We start from the raw sequence: 9,994 nt of genomic DNA, 5'->3' as shown, positions 1-9,994 counted from the left end.
TTGGGTATCTCATCAAGCCTTGTTGTTGGGACCCAAGTTTGCTTTCAACATTGTAATTTCCTTTCTTTTTCATGCATTATTTCTCATCTTAAGGGGGGGTGTTAGAGTAAAGCGTTAATTTAATTTCATTTATTAAATTACCTTTACTCCCTTCTTAAGATTTCCCTTTATGCACTTGCATTTCCATTTAAAGAATTAAATGGTAATTATTAAATGTCATTTACCTCTTAGGGTTTCCCTTTTAGGTTTTCCAATCTTCTTCTATAAGGATTGATCAAATGTAAATTTCATTAATTCTTTCAGTCTGATAATATAATTTTGCATATTCTCAGAGCAAAACTCTTGTCTCTTCTTTTTCTTTTCTTCTCTGTGACAAGTTCTTGCATGCAGGTGTTCTTTAGGTTTTGTGGATTTGTTTTGCTCAAATCCTTCAGCTTCCACTCCAAAAGACGAACATTTGTTGTCTCTGCAATGTCCCATAAGCCATTGGAGTGGAAATTGCTTATGACAAAGACGTTAATGTTTAGGAATGTTAGATTTGTATACGTTTCTTATTACATAATCCAAGCTTAACTCTAGAAGGCAGTTATATTAGTACATCAAAGTTGTCAAGTCGTATTAGCTTTCTAAGGATAATTCTATCACTTTTGGAGATCTATTGTTACTTCAAATATGTTTCCTACCTCTATTAATTAAACATAGAAAATTAATATATTTCATAAATTCATTATTAATTCTTGGGAGCATGTTTCAAATCCTTCTTATTCTTTATAAGTTAAAACTTATCAACAAATACCTTTGAATTATAGTGCTACAAGATTAATTTGTTCTCAATTTTCTTTCTCAAATTAAATTAAATAAACAATATGCAATAGACAAGAAAAAATGAGATAATATTTTCTATAATTAAAAAAATTATTCATTAATATTATATTTTTAATAAATTAAAACATCGAGTTCTCACTGAAGATCTGAATTTAGTATTTAATAAATATTTATCATTTTCAATTAAGCTCTTTTATATGTCATTTCCATTTTTCATTTACAAAAAAAATCTTATTATATAGATGTGTTAAAAAAACATAGAAGACATGCACTCTATATGGGGATGTGCATATTGGCTTTAGATTATCTTGACATTATTTAAATTTTCTATTATTATAATATTCGATATAAATATTTGTAAAGAAATATATTATAATTTTTAATTTTTAATTTTTAATATAATTAAATTATTCTATTATGCTATATTATATTTTCTATAATTTAAATTCTTATAATGATTATCATAATAAGATTATTTTAATATTTACAATTATATATATATATATATATATTAAATTTAATATTATTTTTTTAAAATTAGAATTCTTTATTATAATTACTTATCTTAATATACACTTTTCATTTAGAAATATAAAAACTATTAAACATATTTAATATGTAATGAATCTTTTTATCTCTTCTTCTTTATCAATCTCCTACTATCTTCCCATCTACCTCTAACTTCCTCTCTTCCTTTACTTGTAGACATGTACCCCCTTCTCTTTGTCTTGCTCATCCCTCTGGTGGACCTCGCCCCATACCCTCCCCCTCACACACCCTCACTCATCTCTGTCTCTTCTCTCTCTATTTATCCCTCTCTCATGTCATCTCTATCTTCCCATCTACCTCTAACTTCCTCTCTTCCTTTTCTTGTAGACATGTACCCCCTTCTCTTTGTCTTCCTCATCCCTCTGGTGGACCTCGCCCCATACCCTCCCCCTCACACACCCTCACTCATCTCTATCTCCTCTCTCCCTATTTATCCCTCTCTCCTATTGTAGACATAAAACAAGCTTGTTGGTGACAATTCAAAGGTTTTATTTCAAACATTCTTGAAGGTTGATGCATATTTTATTTGAAGCTATCATTTCTCCATTAAAACCTTTGTTACACAAATAGTTCTTCATTTTCTCAATGATCTATCAATTAACCTCATCCTCACCTGCTACATAAAGGCATGTGAAAAAGACAATTTTTTTTCTTTATTGATCTTTCACCCCTTTTCGATGCACTCATTGCACACCAAGATTCTTTCCAACATCTCAATTCTGTAAGGATAAAAGCACAAAGCCAAAAAAAGATATAAATAAAGGGTATAAAAAGAAGCAAAAGGGCTAATGAAACAAAAGAAATATTCATGACATCTTTTGTCAACATGCATTGTGAAAAGTGGCTTTGCATCACCCACATAGTTTCAATGAACATGTACCAATGTCTTGGCATCTTCAAACTTTGTGGACTAATAGGTCGTATTGCTAAAATATAAATCCTCCAATGGAAAACCAACACTCGGCCTAGAATTTGGTGATTTGTCATTTATGGCTTACCTATCTCTTAAGACTTTTATGTTTTGCCATGCCTTCTAAGCTCTATCGAGCAATAGACATATACCACAAGTCATTCCTCTGAGGCCAAGATAAAGAAATGATATTTGAGAATTGGAATAACAACAAATATGCAATATTCTTAAAGGATGATGAGTCACAACTTAGTATGTCGACTAAACATTGGTCGACATTCCTTAGATTTTTGGATGAGTGTTTACCTAAATTAAATGGTGTGGTGTTCACAACTATTAAGAGTAGGGTTTATGTCCCATCCAAGTGTCTACATAGACCACACCTCCTATAAATGGTTCCACCTCTAGATTCAAATACACACATGCCAGCACAATACATTAAAAAATATATATACATGTAAAAATCTTTAAGAAAAATAGAAAAAGTGAACATACTTATGTTATAAGAAGAGAATGTCAGATCATAGACTGCGAAATCTATATTGGCATTTATAAAATCTTAGAACTTATTTGCACCGTCGAAAGTCATATTATTTAAGAATCCTTCACAAAGGGTTCCTCTTTTCCTTTATCATTATGAAAATCTCAGATTTACAAGATGACAAAAAGTTTTGTTTTCATAATCCTCTTTTCCTTAGCTTGTCATGGAAACAGTTTCACTTTGTTGCAGTAAAAAAAAAATGAATTAAATATATTTAGGAATCCTTCACAAAGGGTTCCTCTTTTCCTTTATCATTATGAAAATCTCAGATTTACAAGGTGACGAAAAGTTTTGTTTGCATAATCCTCTTTTCCTTCGCTTGTCATGGAAACAGTTTCACTTTGTTGCAGTACCAAAAAAATAATTAAATGTGCCTTAGTTAAAGAAGGGAAGCAGGTCTGACATCATTGCTGGAAGCATTGCCCTGTCTTGTCCTGTCCTGTGATCTTTTTTTTCGCTTATAATTCAAGCTCCTTTTCGTGTAATTGAACCTCAGCAAAAGAGCTTCCAGCCCAATCTAAACCGGAAAAAATAAAATTTAAATTTTAAAAAAAAAAAAACCGAAGATGAAAATGTCCATCTTCTTCTTCTTCATATAGTTTTCGTTCGGTTTGCATCAGATCCCATGTTTCGGAGAACTTCAAGCTTCTGTTCGGCTCTGTGATCATTTTTTGTTATAATTCAAGCTTCCTTTCACGTATTTGAACCTCAACAAAAAAATCTTCAAGCTCAATCAAGAAAAATTAAATGAAGATGAAAATGTACATCTTCTTCTTGGTATTATTTTCGTTCGGTTTGAATCAGATTCCATGCTTTGCAGAACCTTGGGATTGGCAAACAGGAATAGATGTTGACACGGGTGGACTAAGCAGAGACGATTTCCCAAAGGGTTTTGTATTTGGAACTGCAACCTCTGCATACCAGGTGGAAGGAGCTGCCAAGTCGGAAGGTCGAGGCCCCAGCATTTGGGATGTGTTTGGGAGTAAACCAGGTATAATTTCTTCTAGAAAAAATTCATGCGTAGGGTTTCTTAAAATTATCTAGGTTGCTGTTTTTTTACGGAAGCTGTTGAATGACGGAGATTTTTGGGTTTTACAGGAAACATAGCCAACAATGCCACTGCAGATGTTGCAGATGACCAGTACCATCGGTATAAGGTGCTAATCTCCACTGGTATAGAGCCTTTTTGGTTTAAATGTATTTACAATGAAAAAAATTGGTTACATTAAATTTTTTAGATATTCTCGTTTATGTCTCTGAAGCAAAAGTTAGTTGTATGTAGTATTGCTCTATGACCTTTACGCCCTGATGATGATGGGTTTAGCAGGGAGGCACGAGAATTTGTAGTTTACATGCTACGCCTTTAGATCCAGAAAAGATGAAAGGAATGTGTATTATTGCCAACAAGTAATGGAAACTGTTCAACGGGACTGAGAGTATATGTAACTTCGAATAAACTGAGGAAGCACCGAATTTATGTTTTTAAGCTAGTGATCCACAACTTGGCAGAACCGGGTAAAAAAATAGCTAAAAGAGCACAACCCATTATCATGCTCCTTTAGTATTATAAGCATCAGTTAGATTGGTAACTGAGAGTCCCCCATATCGAATATGAAAATGTCATTTAGAGAATGGCTCTGGCCAGTGCTATGGCTACAAGGAGCTAGTACAGTTAACCCTTGGGGTCACATATTGCATCGTGGAGATCTTGAATATTTTGTTGAACTTCAGCTTGCCCAAAACTGTTTGTCCATTTTTTTAAGGAATTTCAATTAGAAAACTTGTTGTTCCTTTAATGGTTGCAAGTTAAAAATGCTGAAATTGTTCATCACAACAGAAAACAAGATATCTTTAATTGTTTTGAGGATGATGATGAGCAGAAGGCATCTGGATAGACCTGAGATCCAAATTTAAGAACTTTGAAGGTTTGGATCACACTGCATGAACAAAATTATGCTATTGGTTGTTCTGTTGGATAAAGTTTAAGCTCAAATGTTTGATATGCAGGAGGATGTGGAGTTGATGGTAAAAATGAACATGGATGCATATCGGTTTTCCATATCATGGTCAAGAATATTTCCAAGTAATGGAATTATTTGTGAAATCAAATCGATCTTTCTGCAGTAAACTTGACTTTTTATTTATTTACTTTGTTTCATTTTGTGATGCAGCTGGAACAGGGAAGATAAACTACAAAGGAGTCAAATATTATAACAATCTTATAAACTACTTATTGGAAAGAGGTAAGCCAAGCACCTTACACAGTGGCATACATTGTCTAACCATGGTAAGTCTGTACTCTGCTATGGCTTTAATGAGTAGACCAGGTGAGGGGGGTGCTGAATTGTCAAGAGAATACTTTACAATGTTACATAAGTTCCCCAAAGGATTGATAAGGGTTTGGAATATGCTTTGCGAGTCCTCTGCCTTATGATTAGCAATGCACAAGTGAAAGATCGTACAACAATGATTGATCATGAAAATCTCAAAATAGTCATCATGGTGATGAATTGAGCTATAGTGAAAAATTCCCCTAAATTAAGACTGCATTACACAAGCCCGATTGCTTAAAAATAATATTGATCCATAGTTCATCTGTGCTTTACAATAATTATAAGGCCATAGCCTAGAGTTTTTGTTATCGAGATGATTGAAATCTATCTGTACTCGTAATACACAAACCATAGCTTCTTAAAAAAATTAGGGAGGCATCATAATCTTTCTCAGTGACTTGTGTTTTCTCAGGTATTACACCATATGTAAATCTTTATCATTATGATTTACCCAAGGGACTTGACAGAGCATTTGGAGGATGGTTAAATTCCAAACATGGTTACCAGGAGACCCGTCTCCCCCCTAAAAGTGGCGTCTCGGAGACCGAGACGCGTCTCGGAGACTTTTCGCGTCTCCGGAGACCTCAAAAAAGGTTGGAGACTTCATGACGAAGTCTCCTGAAGTCTCCCCGTCTCCTAATCCAAAAAGTGAAGTCTCCCGGAAGTCTCCTGATAAAATATAAATGTAAAATATAATATTAAATAATTTTATATATTTTAGCCCTCATTTAAATGTTTTTAATGCAAAAATCTAAGGTACTATATGAATTCCATAACAATTGCTTGGTGATGTACGTCACCTACAGGAACATGATACAAGTCTAAGACAACATATTGGAAGCTGTACAGGATTGCAGTAAAGATCCCAAATCATATAAATTTATGCGGTTGAGGAATTAGGGTGCAAAAACTGTTGTTAGTGCATTAGAAGATAGTATTACGTATGTTACAGAAATTTGATATGCAAATGCTTGATAATAGTATTATTCCTCATGAAAACCAAGCATCTATTTGCTGATAAAGACTCAGCGATAACAGTGATAGACTAGAGGTTTTATGTATGTTAACATGAATGTATTTGGTCCCATATTTCTGTTTTTTCAAGAGGATATCATGTTTCGGTTTGATGTATAAGTCGTATTTGTTATTCGTACCTGTTTATCTGCTGTTGGCAATATCCTAGTACCAATATAGGAATCTTTGTTAGTTGAATCTGTGTAACTGGAAAAAAAAACACTATTACAAAATGATTTACTCCCTTTTAAACTAAGCAATCCTAACTCTTAGTTAGAAAGTAGAAATCCTAAGTGTGTCTCTATGCATGCATCGATGTTGAATAATTCAATAATTTTCACAAATTTTTTGTAGCAATGGCAATTTGTCAGGTTTTAAAATCTATTTCAGTAATGTACTTCTGTATCTGACCGCTTATTATTATTATAATCTTTGACAGTTTGACTCTATGAATCTATTTTAATTTTTAATGTGACAACACTAGTATTATTAATTTATTATTTACTTTAGTCTTTTAGTCTTACAGTATTACTATTTTGAAATTTTGAAATTTTGTATTTACTTTTAGTATTAGACTCTTTAAGTTTAAACTATTAAAATTTTAAAAAAAAAAAAAAAAATTGTCGTCTCCAAGTACCCCCGTCTCCTATTTGAAAAATTGCCGTACCGGTACCAGTACCAGTACCAGAGACCTCAAAGTCTCCCCGTCTCCCGGTGACCTTGATTCCAAAATTATGTAAGTTTGCTAAATTCCAAATTTCCAAAACCACTTTGGTACTGCTGTCAGGAAACAAACATGCATTGACAGAGCAACCCAGACTTTCAACCAGGCTTCGCTTTGGTAGTATCATTTCGTGAAAACGCATTAGCATTTAGCTGCTCATTTTTAAAAATGATACAACTAAAACATGCTCAGTAAATTTCAATTCCTTATAATCGGCATCTTAAAATAAATCTACTCTACTCATGATATTGATTACATGCTTGTGATGATAAGGATGCCAAAAGTTTCAGGAAAATGTTTCAACAGTAAAAATTTTAAGCCCAATTCTAAAATTGCACACAAGTTCCAGTAACATTTGTATTCATTATTTCCATAGACAGGAGTATGGGAAATATGCAGAATTCTGCTTCAAGACTTTTGGCGACAGGGTGAAAAACTGGATGACTTTCAATGAACCTCGCGATATTGCTGCCCTTGGTTATGACAATGGTATAGCAGCCCCTGGAAGATGCTCAGTCCCATTTGGAAATTGCAGTGCAGGAAATTCCTCTACAGAACCTTACATTGTTGCACACAACCTTTTGCTTTCACATGGTACTGCTGTGAAAATATACAGAGAAAAATACCAGGTGAGACCTGGCAAGTGAACCTTCAGACATGGTTCTAAATATCTTTTATGATTTGAGCAAACATCATCAAGAGTAAAGATATGTTGTTGCAGGCCGAACAGAAAGGAAAAATTGGAATTCTTTTAGACTTTGTGTGGTATGAACCTCTCACAAATCTGAGTGACGATATTTCTGCAGCACAGAGATCGAGGGATTTCAGCATTGGGTGGTGTGTATTCCTTCGGACTTCCTAACTATCTGTTTTGGCCAAGATAAAGTGAAATTGATCTATTTGCAAATTTGATAATTTCATATAAGCTAAATTCCTAATAACAATGTGCATACACTATAAGGTTCCCAATCCTTATCGTCCCTTGTCCATATCAGAAATCCAACCTAGATGCCACAAATTTCAATAACCTACAGAGCTAAATTTATTGTATTTAGCTTTGTACAAAACAATACTTTAACTGTATATTCTTTGTATTCTTGAAGATCAAGAAGAATGCGATATTGTCTTTTCTTTCAACAGGTTCCTTCATCCCATTGTCTATGGGAAGTATCCAGACACTATGGAAGAAATTGTTGGGGGGAGACTTCCTAAGTTTACAGAAGAACAGTCGATAATGGTAAAAGGCTCGATGGACTATCTGGGGCTTAATCAGTATACTGCATACTACATGTATGATACTCACCAACCAAAACCAAACATAACAGACTACCAGATGGACTGGAATGCAGGTTTTGCATGTAAGGAGCCTTATACCATGGATTAACTTGTTCTTCTGAAATCATATCATGCTATTGTTCTTTGACAATTCTTTGAGTTGCCGTTACATATATTAACTGTTTGTTTGAAACCACAGTTGAGCGCAATGGTGTTCAAATTGGACCAAGAGTAAGAACCCTCTCTCTTCTTTGCTAACACTAATTATAAATGCATATTCTTGTTGTTTAGTAATGTGCAATGGTTTTCATTGGTTCAAATGCATGAGAGTCTGAAAAAAATGTATTCTACCTGGTAATATATTAGATGGGTAATTTTTCAGACACTTTCCTTTATACTTAAATCTCACGCATAAAAAATGCATCAGAAACTGCTGTCTTGTTGATCTTTGAGAGGAAAAAATTTCATCCTATTCACTGAGTGGCGAGATCAAAGGCTTCTCAATCTTGTGAGTTGAGTGGTTGGTTGGGACTCATCCCTCTCCCACTGAAGCCCATTTCCGTAAGAAAATGGGCTGTTATGGATTGGATTATCAAGTACAATCCCAGATTAGTCATTTTAAGATGAGTTTCATAGGCTAAACCATAGTTCATTCTCAGAAGAGATTGATTGGTTTCCCATCATTTTATCATTTTATTTTAAATATATTAAAATAAAGGAGTGAATTTGCAGGCTAATTCAGAGTGGCTTTACATCGTGCCTTGGGGTTTATACAAAGCTGTCATGTATATAAAAGACAACTATGAAAATCCAACACTGATTATTACTGAAAATGGTAAGCTAAATCTGCCCATTGCACTTTTGTAGGTTTGAACTCAATATATAGCTATTTTTCGTGGACCATAGAAACATTATTCTGTTCCCGTATTGTTTGGAACTTTGTAGCTCTTGCTACATTACTGAGACCAAGACTTTCTTAGTACCCTTTGCTTTGTGACTGAATCCCTTGGAATCTAGGCTCGATAGTAACTGTAATGTTTTAAATTGCTTTTGGGAGTAGATTATCTGAGTTGCAAACCATCCTGTGAATAATTTGTCAAGCAAGTCAGTTTGGTTATCAAATTTTCCCTCAGATTTACTTCAATATAAGTATCTGTATGAAGATTTCTTTGGCTGCAGGGATGGATGACCCTGGCAATTTGACGTTGGAAGTTGGGCTTCATGATACGACGAGGATAAACTATTATAAAGACTACATTAGTAATTTGATCAAGGCAATGAAAGAAGGAGCAAATGTGGTGGGATACTTTGCGTGGTCACTGTTAGATAATTTTGAGTGGACTAAGGGGTATACATCAAGGTTTGGATTGGTCTATGTTGATTTTCATAGCCTAAAGCGATATCCAAAAATGTCTGCCTACTGGTTTTCCAAACTCCTCCAACATCCCACAAATTGATGATCTGGTATAAAGAACTTTTGAAATTGATAAGCCAAGGTAAACAATTGCAACAAGACTCATGTTCACCATTCATCCCTGGAACAATGTAATCCAGCAATAGGCTTAAAATTTCATGTTGTTTTTAGACTTTCTATGAGAAGTAATCTGTATTTGTTTGGAGATTTTACTGTCCATAGCATCTAGAGAACATTTCATATTCTTTTTCCGTTTTTTTGGCCCATTGTTCTTCTATTGCAGCTTGAAATATTTTTATTTAATTTTTTAATTTTTTAGCTTGAAATTTTATATTTTTCTCAAATATAGATATTAATTATTGTTTAAGTTATAGATGGTGATTGTTTTATATTTATATGAATTTTTCGT

At 33.8% G+C, this 9,994-nt stretch overlaps 1 protein-coding gene across 1 annotated transcript; it reads left to right on the top strand.

Moving 5' to 3' along the window:
• Positions 1 to 3,068: 3,068 nt before the first annotated feature.
• On the top strand, positions 3,069 to 9,790 carry LOC149571488 (beta-glucosidase 44-like). Its single transcript, XM_089813004.1, has 12 exons — positions 3,069 to 3,816; positions 3,924 to 3,982; positions 4,833 to 4,908; positions 4,997 to 5,068; positions 5,571 to 5,657; positions 6,366 to 6,373; positions 7,280 to 7,525; positions 7,618 to 7,733; positions 8,037 to 8,254; positions 8,371 to 8,402; positions 8,904 to 9,006; positions 9,351 to 9,790. Exons 1-12 carry the CDS (start codon positions 3,573 to 3,575, stop codon positions 9,626 to 9,628), a joined length of 1,539 nt encoding a protein of 512 aa, XP_089669130.1. The 5' UTR covers positions 3,069 to 3,572; the 3' UTR covers positions 9,629 to 9,790.
• Positions 9,791 to 9,994: the final 204 nt, after the last annotated feature.

The sequence above is a fragment of the Cupressus sempervirens genome, chromosome 2 (assembly GCF_028749045.1).
Source record: "Cupressus sempervirens isolate cs-2001-9-10 chromosome 2, ASM2874904v1, whole genome shotgun sequence".
Classification (NCBI taxonomy): domain Eukaryota; kingdom Viridiplantae; phylum Streptophyta; class Pinopsida; order Cupressales; family Cupressaceae; genus Cupressus; species Cupressus sempervirens.
The sequence above is the reverse complement of the archived record's forward strand: the minus strand, read 5'-3'. Positions and strand labels throughout refer to the sequence as shown.

Bases quoted from the DNA above. Each gene is read 5' to 3' on its own strand.
- LOC149571488 (XM_089813004.1), top strand. From the start codon at position 3,573: ATGAAGATGAAAATGTACATCTTCTTCTTGGTATTATTTTCGTTCGGT. The intron at 3,983-4,832 runs GTGCTAATCTCC...TTTGATATGCAG, and splicing joins ACCAGTACCATCGGTATAAG to GAGGATGTGGAGTTGATGGT. The intron at 8,255-8,370 runs GTAAGGAGCCTT...TTGAAACCACAG, and splicing joins CTGGAATGCAGGTTTTGCAT to TTGAGCGCAATGGTGTTCAA.